This window comes from Somniosus microcephalus, chromosome 18 (assembly GCF_052327205.1).
Source record: "Somniosus microcephalus isolate GS21.2 chromosome 18, FLI_Smic_1.0, whole genome shotgun sequence".
Classification (NCBI taxonomy): domain Eukaryota; kingdom Metazoa; phylum Chordata; class Chondrichthyes; order Squaliformes; family Somniosidae; genus Somniosus; species Somniosus microcephalus.
In genome coordinates this window covers 56,172,391-56,189,365 of record NC_141004.1, presented here as the reverse complement: position 1 = coordinate 56,189,365, position 16,975 = coordinate 56,172,391, and the positions used below count along the sequence as shown (strand labels likewise).

The window sequence follows — 16,975 nt, the reverse complement described above, 5'->3', positions numbered from 1 at the left end:
TCCACCTAAGCTGCACGGCCACACAGTGATCGGGTGGTCCTGTGCAGCCGCTCACCAGCTGCAACACTGGAAAGATACCACGCATGCGGCCGTGCAGCAAATTTAAAGGGAACGTGCATCTAAAATAAAAATGACAGGGAACATTGAGGCCCACTACAATCAGTCTGAGACATGCACCCAGCGAGTGGGGCGCTAGCTGACACTCATCACAGGCCGAAGTAATATTACTGGACTCATCCAATGATGCACTGGGCACCGGGTCTTTGCCACGACATCTTAGTTCTCCTCCTACGATAGCAAAATATTTCGGATTTCCAACATCTGCAGTAACAACAGAAAATGCTGGAAAAACTCAGCAGGTCAGGCAACATCCGTGGAGAGACCTGCTGAGTTTTTCCAGCATTTTCTGTTGTTATTTTAGTTCTCCTCCTGATTGGTAATCCTCCGAGTTTAACCAACAGGTATCTGGTGAATGGCCAATGTATAACCCTGTTTAGGGCCAGTTAAGTCGCGCAGCTGCAACTGATCGATTCTCACTCTCCCCGTGACACTGCCACTACTGGGTGTCAAGTATCAACATCACAACCAACAAGTGAAGTATCACTGAGTAAGTCTGCAGCATGAAGCATTCTGAAATAATTTATATGGCGTGCTTAAAACAAATAGAAAGCTACAATGTGCACCTCACCAATAAGAAAAAAAGCCCGTCAACACAGCAGAATAAGAACTATGGTAATACGTCATCCCCAATTCATAGCTAATAGTTTTGGTAACACCGCTGGATTGCGCTTTGGAAGCCTCTGCCTGGTGAGCGTTATGTCTGTGATCCTACACATGCTGAGCTCAGGGTTTCAGCTATGGCAAGTGAAGGGGAAGGGCCTTGTGCTCTCACAGCTCTGAGGGGCATTTGAGTCATGCTGGCCACAAGCTGCCTACTTACCTTCTTGTCCATGAAAGATGTATGGCACAGGGAGATCCAGGATAAGAATGGGGATAAAAACAGAAAAACAAGTTTTCTTTTCAGTGGTTGTTAATGGTTGTCAACGGCTGTTAATGCACTGGAATATTGGATTTAATGGGATTTATGTTTCTTGGATAAAGCCACTAAAATTTATTATCCTGAACATTTTAGGTATTTCTAGAATTGCTCGCTGCCTAGAAGGATATGGTTAAGATGTTGCCTCAGACAATGCTTGTTCACCTCTCACGTTGTTGGTCCTTGCCCATGGTTCTACTGCAGTTCCTGCTTTCAGACTCAGCGAGAGTCCATCCCAGCGTCTCCGTCTGTGAAGAGTAGCTTTGCCAGAATCCCTGTGTAATAGGGTCCAAACACCATCCTGTTGTGATGCAGTATACGGCTGAACGTGGAGCCAATTTCCTTCAGCTCTGCCTGAATTGGAGCAAGGCCTCCCGGGAGAGTGTGAAGACAGTTCTGTGGACTTGGGGAACTGAGAAAACCCTTCAGGTACGAGTGGATCCGCTCACCTACAGAAAAAGACACAGGATAATGAAACAAGCTAAATAACAATGCACAGTAGCCCAGCAGGGTGGGGTCCAGCAAGGCAGACAGCGCAGAAGATGCTAAAAATATATTAAAATGTATGAATTGTTCACAGTTAATATATGGAACATGTTTCTGCATAAGTACAGTGAATGCAAAATATATTGACCTTCAAACAGCAATTTGGTGGATCTTATAGTCAGAGTCATACAGCACAGAAAGAGGCCCTTCGGCCCATCGCGTCCGCGCCGGCCATCAGGCCCTGTCTAATCTAATCCCATTTTCCAGCATTTGGTCCGTAGCCTTGTATGCTATGGCATTTCAAGTGCTCATCCAAATGCTTCTTGAATGTTGTGAGGGTTCCTGCCTCTAGCACCCTTTCAGGCAGTGAGTTCCAGATTCCAACCACCCTGTGGGTGAAAAAGTTCTTCCTCAAATCCCCTCTAAACCTCCTGCCCCTTACCTTGAATCTATGCCCCCTTGTTATTGACCCCTCTACTAAGGGAAAAAGTTCCTTTCTATCTACCCTATCTATGCCCCATATAATTTTGTACACCTCAATCAGGTCCCCCCTCAGCCTTCTCTGCTCCAAGGAAAACAACCCCAGCCTGTCCAGTCTTTCTTCATAGCTGAAGTGCTCCAGCCCAGGTAACATCCTGGTGAATCTCCTCTGCACCCTCTCCAAAGCAATCACATCCTTCCTATAGTGTGGCGACCAGAACTGCACACAGTATTCCAGCTGTGGCCTAACCAGCGTTTTGTACAGCTCCATCATAACCTCCCTGCTCTTATATTCTATGCCTCGGCTAATGAAGGCAAGTATCCCATATGCCTTTTTAACCACCTTATCCACCTGTTCTGCTGCCTTCAGGGATCTATGTACATGCACACCAAGGTCCCTCTGATCCTCTGTCTTTCCTAGGGTCTTACCATTCATTGTGTATTCCCTTGCCTTGTTAGTCCCTCCAAAATGCATCACCTCACACTTTTCAGGGTTAAATTCCATTTGCCACTGTTCCGCCCATCTGACCAACCCATCTATATCGTCCTGCAGACTGAGGCTACCCTCCTCGCTATTTACCACCCCACCAATTTTCGTGTCATCTGCGAACTTACTGATCATACCTTTTACATTCACATCCAAATCATTAATGTAGACCACAAACAGCAAGGGACCCAACACCGATCCCTGTGGTACCCCACTGGACACAGGCTTCCAGTCACAAAAACAACCTTCGACCTCTGCCTTCTGCCACTAAGCCAGTTTTGGATCCAATGTGCCAACGCATCCTGGATCCCGTGGGCTCTTACCTTCTTGACCAGTTTCCTATGCGGGACTTTATCAAAAGCCTTACTGAAATCCATGTATACCACATCCACTGTACTACCCTCATCCACACACCTAGTCACCCCCTCGAAAAATTCAATCAAATTAGTCAGACATGATCTTCCCTTGACAAAGCCATGCTGGCTATCCCTGATTAATCCTTGCCTCTCCAAGTGGAGACTAATTCTGTCCCTCAGAATTTTTCCAATAATTTCCCTACCACTGGCCTGTATTTCCCTGGTTTATCCCTACTACCCTTCTTGAATAATGGTACTACGTTAGCTGTTCTCCAGCCCTCTGGCACATCCCCTGTGGCCAGAGAGGTTCTGAAAATTTGTGTCAGAGCCCCTGCAATCTCCTCCTTTGCCTCACACAGCAGCCTGGGATACATCTCGTCCGGGCCTGGGGATTTATCCACTTTTAAGCCTGCTAAAACCACTAGTACCTCCTCCCTCTCGATGCTAATATGTTCAAGTATATCACAGTCCCCCTGCCCGATTTCTATGTCTACATCGTCCTTCTCCATAGTGAACACAGATGCAAAAAATTCATTTAAAACCCCACCTACATCTTCTGGCTCCACACACAGATTGCCACTTTGGTTCCTAATGGGCCCTACTCTTTCCCGAGTTATCCTCTTGCCCTTAATATACTTATAAAACACCTTAGGATTTTCCTTTATTTTGCTCGCCAGTGTTATTTCATGGCCCCTCCTCGCTCTCCTAATTTCTTTTTTAAGTATCCCCCTGCACTTTTTATACTCCTCTAGGGCTTCCTCTGTCTTTAGTCCTTTGTATCTGCCAAAAGCCCCCCTTTTTTTCCTAATCCATTCTCGTATATCCCTTGACAACCAAGGTTCCCTGGGCTTGTTGGTCCCACCCTTGACCTTTACAGGAACATGTTGCCATTGTACTCTCTCAATTTCCTTTCTGAAAAACTCCCATTGCTCTGATGTGGATTTTCCTACAAGTAGCTGATCCCAGTCCACTTTGGCCAGATCCTGCCTTATCATATTAAAATCGGCCTTCCCCCAATTTAGAACCTTTATTTCCGGTCCATCCTTGTCCTTTTCCATGACTACCTTAAATCTCACCGAATTATGGTCACTGTCACCAAAGTGCTCACCAACTAACACTTCTACCACTTGCCCGGCCACATTCCCTAGAATTAGGTCCAGTACTGCCCCTCTCTTGTAGGACTTTCTACATGCTGGCTCAAAAAGCTTTCCTGGATGCACTTTAAGAAGTCTGCACCCTCTAAGCAAAAACACACTCTGACTATCCCAGTTAATATTGGCGAAGTTGAAATCCCCCACTATTATTACCCTATTATTTGCACATTTCTCTGAGATTTGCCTACATATCTGTTCCTCTATCCTCCCCCTGACTGTTTGGGGGCCTATCGTACACTCTTGCTTGCCCCCTTTTTGTTTTTAAGTTCTACCCATATGGCCTCATTAGAGGAACCTGTTAATATATCATCCCTCCTTACAGCAGTAATTGACTCCTTGATTAATATTGCGACACCCCCTCCTCTTTTACCCCCCTCTCTGTCTCGCCTGAAGATTCTATACCCTGGAATATTGGACTCAGATTCAGATCTGTGGTATGGTGGCGATTCAAATGTTTAGTTCAACTATCCAGATGTTTGGATTGTGATTGGCTGGACTATCCAGATGTTTGGATTGTGTTTGGTTGGACTATCCAGATGTTTGGATTGTGATTGGCTGGACTATCCAGATGTTTGGATTGTGTTTGGTTGGACTATCCAGATGTTTGGATTGTGATTGGTTGGACTATCCAGAGGTTTGGATTGTGATTGGTTGGACTATCCAGAGGTTTGGATTGTGATTGGTTGGACTATCCAGATGTTTGGATTGTGATTGGTTGGACTATACAGATGTTTGGATTGCTTTGCAATGAGCAAGATCTGTGGATACTTTGTTCACAGATTCCATCTTTTACTGAGTTTCCTCTCATGCCAAGATAAAGGGGGAAGGCATTTATTGGTGGGCATTCCTGACTGTATGCTCCTGATCAATGCTGTAAATGTTGAAAATATTTCTAATACACCCTTGTTTCTGATTGTAGCACATTATTTTAAGCTGTTGTTCCCCCTCCTCAATTATCTCTCCCTTGATCTTGAAGGTGCTGACCCATCCTGGGGTACAGCTCCGCGGATGGGAGTATCCTTTGGCACTTCGCCAAGGTGGCCACCCTTTATGTCTGAGCAAAGACAGTCGTGGCAGGCTGTTCAACTGTGGGAGGGGCAGAGGGCATCACATCCGAAGGGTGGGATTTTCTTTCCTATGGGCTTTATGGCCAATTATAGTTCGGCTCTGACTGAGATCAGCTCACTCAGCACAGAGTGGAAAACAATCCTGGGATCTTGCTGGTCTGTGAATGGGAATTGCATTAACCAACTGAGCCATTGTGTACATTCTTAATGCTGATTATAAATGGAACATTTTGTTTTAATTTACATTTACTCTGAACATAGAACACACTTTTTTTTTTTACAGTAGCAATGACAAGGCAGCTTAATATCATTCAGAAAATTGCCTCAGTTGAGCTCAGCTCCACTGAACACATTCCAGGAGTACTTGGCTTACTTTCGAAGTTCTACACAGTACTCACCTATCAGATTACGAATGACATTGTCTCTCTGTGTAATGCTTCTGATTTGTCCTTTTAAAATGGCTTCTTGCTCACTTGTCAGAGGAGTGTATCCGTGTTCAGGAAGTGACCTGTTGACCTCTCTGTGTACCTGGTCACTGACTGCAAGGAGAGCTTCTTCTAACCTGAATGTCCTGGAGATCGACAGGAGGAGCAAAACGAGAATCCTTTTTAATAGAATGTTTTCTGTTATTACCTTTGGTTAAAGATTTCACCTTTTCAGAATTCAAAATCCAAGCTTCAGCTGTTCTTGGCTTTAAAGATCAAACCCTCAGCCCAGCTTGTGATATGGTGAACAAAATAGCAGGAAACCCTGCCCCTTCCAAACATCTATCCTCCTATTGGCCATCCAAACAGGTGCTTGCCAAAGGACAGAGTCCAGATCGTTCCTTCCACTCTACTGAACCTGACTTTTTAAAAAATTTATTCCTGGGATGTGGGCGTCGCTGGCAAGGCCAGCATTTATTGCCCATCCCTAGTTGCCCTTGAGAAGGTGGTGGTGAGCCGCCTTCTTGAACCTTAACTGGCTTAAATTAACATTTTCCAAAATGATAGGTGTGGGAATTACATTTTGAGCCAGCGTGTTACAGGGAGGCCTGTACTCCCAACACACCCTGCCAAGAGTCTCAGAATGCAGCTTTTCCCCAGGCTGCGAGTTCCCGGCCTCAGACATGTCTGTGGAAAGGTTCGAGGGGTGAGTAAAAATCTGAGGGTGAGTCGCTCCAAGCAGCAAGCTCGAGAAACAGTGCAGAGGTTTGACACCAAGTTTAAGAAGTAGTTCGATATGAAAAGCCCTGGGTGAAAAAATAAAACTACCCCCTAATCTCCTAAAAATAAACCCTATTTTGAAACTATTGTGCACATAACAGAAGAGGAATTATTTTGCATCGATGTGTGATGAAGGAGTTGCTCTATATCCAGGTTATCATTTTTCCCAGCAGTGGCTATTTTGGTTTCCTCAGTTACCAATACAGCCTACTCTGACGAAGGGTCATCGACCTGAAACGTTAACTCTGTTTCTCTCCACAGATGCTGCCTGACCCACTGAGTGTTTCCAGCATTTCAAGCAGTCGACTTGTTTTACACAGCTGGTTGATCAGTTCATCGGTTCAAGCTGAATCGAGATTTGTGTAGGAACCAGGCCCAATCCCCAGTCATTTCGGAAAAAGATAAAGAGGATCACAACTCTGTCCAATAGCTGTGAAAATGACATATTCTTTCCGGTTAACATCTCATCGCAGGCCATGGGTAAGCACCAGGGGAACAAGATGTGCCGCACAGGCTGTGGGTCAGTGAGCACTGGTAAAGTTCAGCGTTGTAATGTTTCTTGAGACTTCAGTAACCTGCCCGCCTTACATGATTTTTTTGTATCTATCCTTTTGCTCTGTCAAGGTTTTTGAGCAGCATTTCAGCTTTTGGCCCACCTAGTTTCCACCCTGCACCCAAACCACATCTGTATTCCTGAACAATCATGTATTCTTGCTATATTTATGCAAGTCCCATGCCCACTTATGTTGGGCAAACAATGGTAAGATAAGTGTCATTTCAACAGTTCAATAAGACGAATGGTTCTCAGCCTGTTGCAGCCAACCTCCAGATATACTTTTTAGTCTTTCCCTCCAAAATGCCTCTGATGGTCCAGAAAGGCGGAACCTGGGAAGGTGTTCTTGCTTTAAATGCTTAAAACAAGGCCTTTCCAGTGAACTAACTGTCTCTTCAAACCGTCAAATAAATGTAGGCCCATTGTGGCTAGACTAATTTGCTTAGCAGAGGTAGTGCATGGGATCATTAACATTCAAAGCCTTAACGGAGAAAGCGAGGCAGGACATCGAGCCCCATGGCTGGAGAAAGTCAGACTGAGCCCAGAGCCTCATGACTGGAGAGACTCAGTCTGAACATGGAGCTCCATGGCTGGAGAAAGTCAGACTGAACCTGGAGCCCCATGGCTGGAGAAAGTCAGAGTGAACACGGAGCCCCATGGCTGGAGAAAGTCAGACTGAGCCCAGAGCCTCATGGCTGGAGAAAGTCAGAGTGAACACGGAGCCCCATGGCTGGAGAAAGTCAGACTGAGCCCAGAGCCCCATGGCTGGAGAAAGTCAGAGTGAACACGGAGCCCCATGGCTGGAGAAAGTCAGACTGAACCTGGAGCCCCATGGCTGGAGAAAGTCAGAGTGAACACGGAGCCCCATGGCTGGAGAAAGTCAGACTGAGCCCAGAGCCTCATGGCTGGAGAAAGTCAGACTGAACCTGGAGCTCCATGGTTGGAGAAAGTCAGAGTGAACCCGGAGCCCCATGGTTGGAGAAAGTCAGACTGAGCCCAGAGCCCCATGGCTGGAGAAAGTCAGACTGAACCTGGAGCTCCATGGTTGGAGAAAGTCAGAGTGAACCCGGAGCCCCATGGTTGGAGAAAGTCAGACTGAGCCCGGAGCCCCATGGCTGGAGAAAGTCAGACTGAACCTGGAGCTCCATGGCTGGAGAAAGTCAGACTGAGCCCGGAGCCCCATGGCTGGAGAAAGTCAGACTGAGCCCAGAGCCCCATGGCTGGAGAAAGTCAGACTGAACCTGGAGCCTCATGGCTGGAGAAAGTCAGACTGAACACGGAGCCCCATGGCTGGAGAAAGTCAGACTGAACCTGGAGCTCCATGGTTGGAGAAAGTCAGACTGAGCCCAGAGCCCCATGGCTGGAGAAAGTCAGACTGAACCCGGAGCCCCATGGTTGGAGAAAGTCAGACTGAACCCGGAGCCCCATGGCTGGAGAAAGTCAGAGTGAACCTGGAGCCCCATAGCTGGAGAAAGTCAGACTGAGCCCAGAGCCCCATGGCTGGAGAAAGTCAGACTGAGCCCGGAGCCCCATGGCTGGAGAAAGTCAGAGTGAACCTGGAGCCCCATAGCTGGAGAAAGTCAGACTGAGCCCAGAGCCCCATGGCTGGAGAAAGTCAGAGTGAACCCGGAGCCCCATGGCTGGAGAAAGTCAGAGTGAACACGGAGCCCCATGGCTGGAGAAAGTCAGACTGAACCTGGAGCCCCATGACTGGAGAAAGTCAGACTGAACCTGGAGCCCCATAGCTGGAGAAAGTCAGACTGAGCCCGGAGCCTCATGACTGGAGAGACTCAGTCTGAACATGGAGCCCCATGGCTGGAGAAAGTCAGAGTGAACACAGAGCCCCATGGCTGGAGAAAGTCAGAGTGAACACGGAGCCCCATGGCTGGAGAAAGTCAGACTGAACCTGGAGCCCCATAGCTGGAGAAAGTCAGACTGAGCCCGGAGCCTCATGACTGGAGAGACTCAGTCTGAACATGGAGCCCCATGGCTGGAGAAAGTCAGACTGAACACGGAGCCCCATGGCTGGAGAAAGTCAGACTGAGCCCGGAGCCCCATGGCTGGAGAAAGTCAGAGTGAACATGGAGCCCCATGGCTGGAGAAAGTCAGAGTGAACATGGAGCCCCATGACTGGAGAAAGTCAGACTGAGCCCAGAGCCCCATGACTGGAGAAAGTCAGACTGAACCCGGAGCCCCATGGCTGGAGAAAGTCAGACTGAACCCGGAGCCCCATGACTGGAGAAAGTCAGACTGAACCCGGAGCCCCATGGCTGGAGAAAGTCAGACTGAGCCCGGAGCCCCATGGCTGGAGAAAGTCAGAGTGAGCCCAGAGCCCCATGGCTGGAGAAAGTCAGAGTGAGCCCAGAGCCCCATGGCTGGAGAAAGTCAGAGTGAGCCCAGAGCCCCATGACTGGAGAAAGTCAGAGTGAGCCCGGAGCCCCATGGCTGGAGAAAGTCAGAGTGAGCCCAGAGCCCCATAGCTGGAGAAAGTCAGAGTGAACATGGAGCCCCATGGCTGGAGAAAGTCAGACTGAGCCCGGAGCCCCATGACTGGAGAAAGTCAGACTGAACCCGGAGCCCCATGACTGGAGAAAGTCAGACTGAACCCGGAGCCCCATGACTGGAGAAAGTCAGACTGAACCCGGAGCCCCATGGCTGGAGAAAGTCAGAGTGAGCCCAGAGCCCCATGGCTGGAGAAAGTCAGACTGAGCCCGGAGCCCCATGGCTGGAGAAAGTCAGAGTGAGCCCAGAGCCCCATGGCTGGAGAAAGTCAGACTGAACCCGGAGCCCCATGGCTGGAGAAAGTCAGAGTGAACCCGGAGCCCCATGGCTGGAGAAAGTCAGAGTGAACCTGGAGCCCCATGACTGGAGAAAGTCAGACTGAGCCCGGAGCCCCATGGCTGGAGAAAGTCAGAGTGAACACGGAGCCCCATGGCTGGAGAAAGTCAGACTGAGCCCAGAGCCCCATGGCTGGAGAAAGTCAGACTGAACCCGGAGCCCCATGGCTGGAGAAAGTCAGAGTGAACCCGGAGCCCCATGGCTGGAGAAAGTCAGAGTGAACCCGGAGCCCCATGGCTGGAGAAAGTCAGACTGAACCCGGAGCCCCATGGCTGGAGAAAGTCAGACTGAACCCGGAGCCCCATGGCTGGAGAAAGTCAGAGTGAACCCGGAGCCCCATGGCTGGAGAAAGTCAGAGTGAACCCGGAGCCCCATGGCTGGAGAAAGTCAGACTGAGCCCAGAGCCCCATGGCTGGAGAAAGTCAGAGTGAACATGGAGCCCCATGGCTGGAGAAAGTCAGAGTGAGCCCAGAGCCCCATGGCTGGAGAAAGTCAGACTGAGCCCGGAGCCCCATGGCTGGAGAAAGTCAGAGTGAACATGGAGCCCCATAGCTGGAGAAAGTCAGAGTGAACCCGGAGCCCCATGGCTGGAGAAAGTCAGAGTGAACACGGAGCCCCATGGCTGGAGAAAGTCAGACTGAACATGGAGCCCCATGGCTGGAGAAAGTCAGACTGAACACGGAGCCCCATGGCTGGAGAAAGTCAGAGTGAACACGGAGCCCCATGGCTGGAGAAAGTCAGAGTGAACACGGAGCCCCATGGCTGGAGAAAGTCAGACTGAACACGGAGCCCCATGGCTGGAGAAAGTCAGAGTGAACACGGAGCCCCATGGCTGGAGAAAGTCAGAGTGAACACAGAGCTCCATGACTGGAGAAAGTCAGAGTGAACACGGAGCCCCATGGCTGGAGAAAGTCAGACTGAGCCCGGAGCCCCATGACTGGAGAAAGTCAGAGTGAGCCCAGAGCCTCATGACTGGAGAAAGTCAGAGTGAACACAGAGCCCCATGACTGGAGAAAGTCAGACTGAGCCCGGAGCCCCATGGCTGGAGAAAGTCAGACTGAGCCCGGAGCCCCATGGCTGGAGAAAGTCAGAGTGAACACAGAGCTCCATGACTGGAGAAAGTCAGAGTGAACACAGAGCTCCATGACTGGAGAAAGTCAGACTGAGCCCGGAGCCCCATGGCTGGAGAAAGTCAGAGTGAACACAGAGCTCCATGACTGGAGAAAGTCAGACTGAGCCCAGAGCCCCATGACTGGAGAAAGTCAGACTGAGCCCGGAGCCCCATGACTGGAGAAAGTCAGAGTGAGTCCGGAGCCCCATGACTGGAGAAAGTCAGAGTGAACACAGAGCTCCATGACTGGAGAAAGTCAGACTGAGCCCAGAGCCCCATGACTGGAGAAAGTCAGAGTGAACACAGAGCTCCATGACTGGAGAAAGTCAGACTGAGCCCAGAGCCCCATGACTGGAGAAAGTCAGAGTGAACACAGAGCTCCATGACTGGAGAAAGTCAGACTGAGCCCAGAGCCCCATGACTGGAGAAAGTCAGAGTGAACACAGAGCTCCATGACTGGAGAAAGTCAGACTGAGCCCGGAGCCCCATGACTGGAGAAAGTCAGACTGAGCCCAGAGCCTCATGGCTGGAGAAAGTCAGAGTGAACCCGGAGCCCCATGACTGGAGAAAGTCAGACTGAGCCCGGAGCCCCATGACTGGAGAAAGTCAGACTGAACCTGGAGCTCCATGACTGGAGAAAGTCAGAGTGAACCCGGAGCCCCATGGCTGGAGAAAGTCAGAGTGAGTCCGGAGCCCCATGGCTGGAGAAAGTCAGACTGAGCCCGGAGCTCCATGACTGGAGAAAGTCAGAGTGAACCCGGAGCCCCATGGCTGGAGAAAGTCAGACTGAGCCCGGAGCCCCATGGCTGGAGAAAGTCAGACTGAGCCTGGAGCCCCATGGCTGGAGAAAGTCAGAGTGAACACGGAGCCCCATGGCTGGAGAAAGTCAGACTGAGCCCGGAGCCTCATGACTGGAGAAAGTCAGACTGAGCCCAGAGCCCCATGGCTGGAGAAAGTCAGACTGAGCCTGGAGCCCCATGGCTGGAGAAAGTCAGACTGAGCCCGGAGCCCCATGGTTGGAGAAAGTCAGAGTGAACACGGAGCCCCATGGCTGGAGAAAGTCAGACTGAACCCGGAGCCCCATGGCTGGAGAAAGTCAGAGTGAACACGGAGCCCCATGGCTGGAGAAAGTCAGACTGAACCCGGAGCCCCATGGCTGGAGAAAGTCAGAGTGAACCCGGAGCCCCATGGCTGGAGAAAGTCAGAGTGAACATGGAGCCCCATGGCTGGAGAAAGTCAGAGTGAACACGGAGCCCCATGACTGGAGAAAGTCAGAGTGAACCCGGAGCCCCATGGCTGGAGAAAGTCAGAGTGAACACGGAGCCCCATGGCTGGAGAAAGTCAGAGTGAACCCGGAGCCCCATGGCTGGAGAAAGTCAGAGTGAACACGGAGCCCCATGGCTGGAGAAAGTCAGAGTGAACATGGAGCCCCATGGCTGGAGAAAGTCAGAGTGAACACGGAGCCCCATGGCTGGAGAAAGTCAGACTGAGCCCGGAGCCCCATGGCTGGAGAAAGTCAGAGTGAACCCGGAGCCCCATGGCTGGAGAAAGTCAGAGTGAACACGGAGCCCCATGACTGGAGAAAGTCAGAGTGAACATGGAGCCCCATGGCTGGAGAAAGTCAGAGTGAACCCGGAGCCCCATGGCTGGAGAAAGTCAGAGTGAACACGGAGCCCCATGACTGGAGAAAGTCAGAGTGAACCTGGAGCCCCATGACTGGAGAAAGTCAGAGTGAACATGGAGCCCCATGGCTGGAGAAAGTCAGAGTGAACACGGAGCCCCATGGCTGGAGAAAGTCAGAGTGAACACGGAGCCCCATGGCTGGAGAAAGTCAGAGTGAACACGGAGCCCCATGGCTGGAGAAAGTCAGAGTGAACACGGAGCCCCATGGCTGGAGAAAGTCAGAGTGAACATGGAGCCCCATGACTGGAGAAAGTCAGAGTGAACATGGAGCCCCATGACTGGAGAAAGTCAGAGTGAACATGGAGCCCCATGACTGGAGAAAGTCAGAGTGAACATGGAGCCCCATGACTGGAGAAAGTCAGAGTGAACATGGAGCCCCATGACTGGAGAAAGTCAGAGTGAGCCTGGAGCCTCATGGCTGGAGAAAGTCAGAGTGAACATGGAGCCCCATGGCTGGAGAAAGTCAGAGTGAACATGGAGCCCCATGACTGGAGAAAGTCAGAGTGAACATGGAGCCCCATGACTGGAGAAAGTCAGAGTGAACATGGAGCCCCATGACTGGAGAAAGTCAGAGTGAGCCTGGAGCCTCATGGCTGGAGAAAGTCAGAGTGAACATGGAGCCCCATGACTGGAGAAAGTCAGAGTGAACATGGAGCCCCATGACTGGAGAAAGTCAGAGTGAACATGGAGCCCCATAGCTGGAGAAAGTCAGAGTGAACATGGAGCCCCATAGCTGGAGAAAGTCAGAGTGAGCCTGGAGCCCCATGGCTGGAGAAAGTCAGAGTGAACATGGAGCCCCATAGCTGGAGAAAGTCAGAGTGAGCCTGGAGCCCCATGGCTGGAGAAAGTCAGAGTGAACATGGAGCCCCATGGCTGGAGAAAGTCAGAGTGAACATGGAGCCCCATAGCTGGAGAAAGTCAGACTGAGCCCAGAGCCCCATGGCTGGAGAAAGTCAGAGTGAACAGCCCAAGCTTGGAAGGGTTTCTTTGCACAGAGGGTGATTGACAGTGGGAATGCCTTGCTTGGTGGTGTGTTTGAGGCTGGGACTGGACATTTAAAAGACAGTTCAATGCTGAAAAGGGAAAGGCTGTAGAGTTGGTGTTGCGGAAAGATGGAATCAAATGGGGCGAAATAGCCTTTGACTTCAAAACCTACCGTATGATCATAACGCAAGAGGGCAAGACAAAAACTAGAGAAGCTGTGCATTACCCAGTCAGCCTCCCGCAGTTACTGCGAAATACCGGCCCATGCAGGTGTCTGTCTACACTCTCACAGCTGAAAGTTGATTGGCACTGTGCAACATTTTCACCTGTGCATACTGAAGGAATAGTGTTATAATTATAGCAAGTGCTGATAGATATGCTTCAAAATATTCTGTCTCCGCTGCCGCTTCCTGCAGACACGTGTGATCAGATTCACTTACTTGCAATTCAGCCCATCCAACAGGGCACAAGTCACCTGCTTTAGTTTATCTACAAACCCAGGCAAACCACAAATGGCTGCTCCCACCACATTGCTGGTGACCAAAAGGACGGAAGCCACCAGAGTCAGCTGATCGAGTCTCTGCTGCAGCTCCTGAAGACGTGATCTGTCCATCAGCACAGTCTGTAAGGAGAGGGAAAAAAGTGTGTCGGTTCATGGCGTCTGTCAGCGGAAAGGCTACAGAATCCAGTCAATCACTGCAGAAGAGTGGGATTCAGGGAACAGCTGAGCAACGATAGCCCATTTAGAATGTCAAGTCAGTTCAAACTAAATCCAATAGCTTTGATTCCTTGTCTGTGGCCATTAGATCAACTCAGCCAGCGTGTGTTAGAATTGGTCCTGGCAGACTTTTGGGGCGATGGGGACATTGGGGGCCCAGGTTCCCACACCTGATTGCTATTGAGTGACCACTGCTAGACAGCATGCAGGTGTGCATGTCGGGAATGGAATTGGCTGTGATCTGCGCCGTGGTTGAATAGCTTACTAACACACGAGTGGCCACTTGGTTGCGGTACCTAAAGGACGGCCAGCACCCAGGAACCGTGTCCCAGCAGAGATCAGCACTTTCAGGAAAAGTAGGTCGATAAGAGCAACAAAAACCAAACCCCGGACGTGGGCCTAACCTGATAAGTGTCCATCCCTCCTAAAGTAGTCTCGGTGATAACTGAAGGTTTTGCCTCTGAGGGAAAATAACCACATTCTGACTTCTCCAAACCCAGAGCTGCGGTTGATTGTACTCACTTTTATTTTCAGAACAACTTTCTCTTTTAGAAACAGTGATGATGATCAGGTTCCCGGATTGTGGACGAACTTCAAATGTATCTTGGGGTCAGTTTTTCCGTGCATTTTCCTGCCTCCATTTAAAAAAAATTAGTTCCCGGATGTGGGCGTCGCCAGCAAGGCCAGCATTTATTGCCCACCCCTAATTGCCCAAAGCCTGAATGTCGTCCAGGTCTTGTTGCATGCAGGCATGGACTGCTTCATTATCTGAGGAGTTGCAAATGGCACTGAACACTGTGCAGTCATCAGCGAACATCCCCATTTCTGACCTTTTGTTGGAGGGAAGGTCATTGGTGAAGCAGCTGAAGATGTTTGGGCCTAGGACACTGCCCTGAGGAACTCCTGCAGCAATGTCCTGGGGATGAGATGATTGACCTCCAACAACCACAACCATCTTCCTTTGTACTAGGTATGACTCCAGCCATGGAGAGCTCCCCCCCCACCGATTTCCATTGACTTCAGTTTTACTAGGGCTCCTTGATGCCACACTCAGTCAAATGCAGCCTTGATGTCAAGGGCAGTCACTCAACTCACGTCTGGAATTCAGCTCTTTTGTCCATATTTGGACCAAGGCTGTAATGAAGTCTGGAGTCGAGTGGTCCTGGCGGAATCCAAACTGAGCATCAGTGAGCAGGTTATTGGTGAGTAAGTGCTGCTTGATAGCTCTGTCAATGACACCTTCCATCACTTTGCTAATAATTGAGTGTAGACTGATGGGGCAGTAATTGGCTGGATTGGATTAGTCCTGCTTTGTGTGGACAGGACATACTTGGGCAATTTTCCACATTGTTGGGTAGATGCCAGTGTTGTAGCTGTACTGGAACAGCTTGGCTAGAGGCATGGCTAGTTCTGGAGCACAAGTCTTCAGCACGATAGACGGGATGTTGTTGGGGCCCATAGCCTTTGCTGTATCCAGTGCGCTCAGCCGTTTCTTGATATCACATGGAGTGAATCGAATTGGCTGAAGACTGGCTTCTGTGATGGTGGGGACCGCAGGCGGAGGCCGATATGGATCATCCATTCGGTACTTCTGGCTGAAGATGGTTGCAAACGCTTCAGCCTTGTCTTTTGCGCTCACATGCTGGGCTCCACCATCATTGAGGATGGGGATATTCATGGAGCCTCCTCCCGTTAGTTGTTTAATGGTCCACCACCATTCACGACTGGATGTGGCAGGACTGCAGAGCTTTGATCTGATCCGTTGATTGTGGAATCACTTAGCCCTGTCTATAGCATGCTGCTTCTGCTGTTTAGCATGCATGTAGTCCTGTGTTGCAGCTTCCCCAGGTTGGCACCTCATTTTTAAGTTTTAATAGTGTTCTTCCCCTCTCAGTACTTTGCCCCTCCACCACCGCACCACTGGGATCGACAGAGAATTTGATTTTGCCGCCTCTGTTCACATGGGAAGGGAGCGCAACCTGACAAAATTGGCGGGGGAGAGGAGTGAGGAGCCAACAATATTAATTTTCATTTCTGTAGGTGCAGGCTGGTGTGAAGTTGGCTCCAGGAATGATCGACAACTTCAGATACAGACAGTGCCATTCATTTTCTCTTAATAAATGACTTGAAGCATTCCTATCATCAAAATAAACCCAAATTTTACTTTTTTTTAAATGACTATTTCGAATTTAAATTTTTGGAGGAATAATCTGCATGAGACAGGCAGCTTCCCAGCTTCCTGACAAGGGATCAAAAACCCATTCCCAGCCATTGTACTTAGATGGAGTCTCCCCATCAGTCCTACTATCAAAAGTCAACTGTTAAACAGAATCTATTTTATTTATCTCCATTTGTTTATTTTTCTGATGGCCGATGGTCCTTTGGGAGAAATTGTGCAGGAGGAGTTATGGAACCTGGCAGTGCGTCCAGAGCTGGCCTCACACATTCCACAGCCGTATGGGGCAAAAGGTCTTGGGCCCACTTCAACCTTGATCAGCAAACATAGGACTTGAATATGCAATTGCCAAAGATTTCAAGGCACCGCTGAGTCTGACTTTACTAGGCCTCTCGGTTTCCCCCCGAAGCCGCCACCATGAAATAAGCCCGCCTCCTGGTTTCATGGGCAGGAAGTACAGGGGGCACTGACTGCCAATAGGAATTGTGTACAAGGCCACGCCAGGACAATGCAGAGTGTGACTGGGTAGCGGAGGGCAGGACTTCCCGTGTGTGGTGGAGGGGAGGGCACAGTTCTACCACGATCATGACAAACTGGTTCCACACACGCATACACCAGTCAACCAATAGGACTGAGACTGC

General features: G+C 50.0%; 1 protein-coding gene across 1 annotated transcript in view; it reads right to left on the bottom strand.

Annotated features, from left to right (window-relative positions):
* Nucleotides 1–388: 388 nt before the first annotated feature.
* Nucleotides 389–16,975, bottom strand: part of LOC147105288 (T-complex protein 11-like protein 1) — a 52,235-nt gene continuing 35,648 nt past the window's right edge. The window contains exons 7-9 of the mRNA XM_086011492.1: nucleotides 13,881–14,062; nucleotides 5,465–5,637; nucleotides 389–1,485 (exon numbers count right to left, since the gene is read on the bottom strand). Of these exons, the coding sequence (XP_085867618.1) occupies nucleotides 1,256–1,485; nucleotides 5,465–5,637; nucleotides 13,881–14,062 (585 nt within the window). The 3' untranslated portion in view covers nucleotides 389–1,255. The remainder of the gene's footprint in view (nucleotides 1,486–5,464; nucleotides 5,638–13,880; nucleotides 14,063–16,975) is intronic.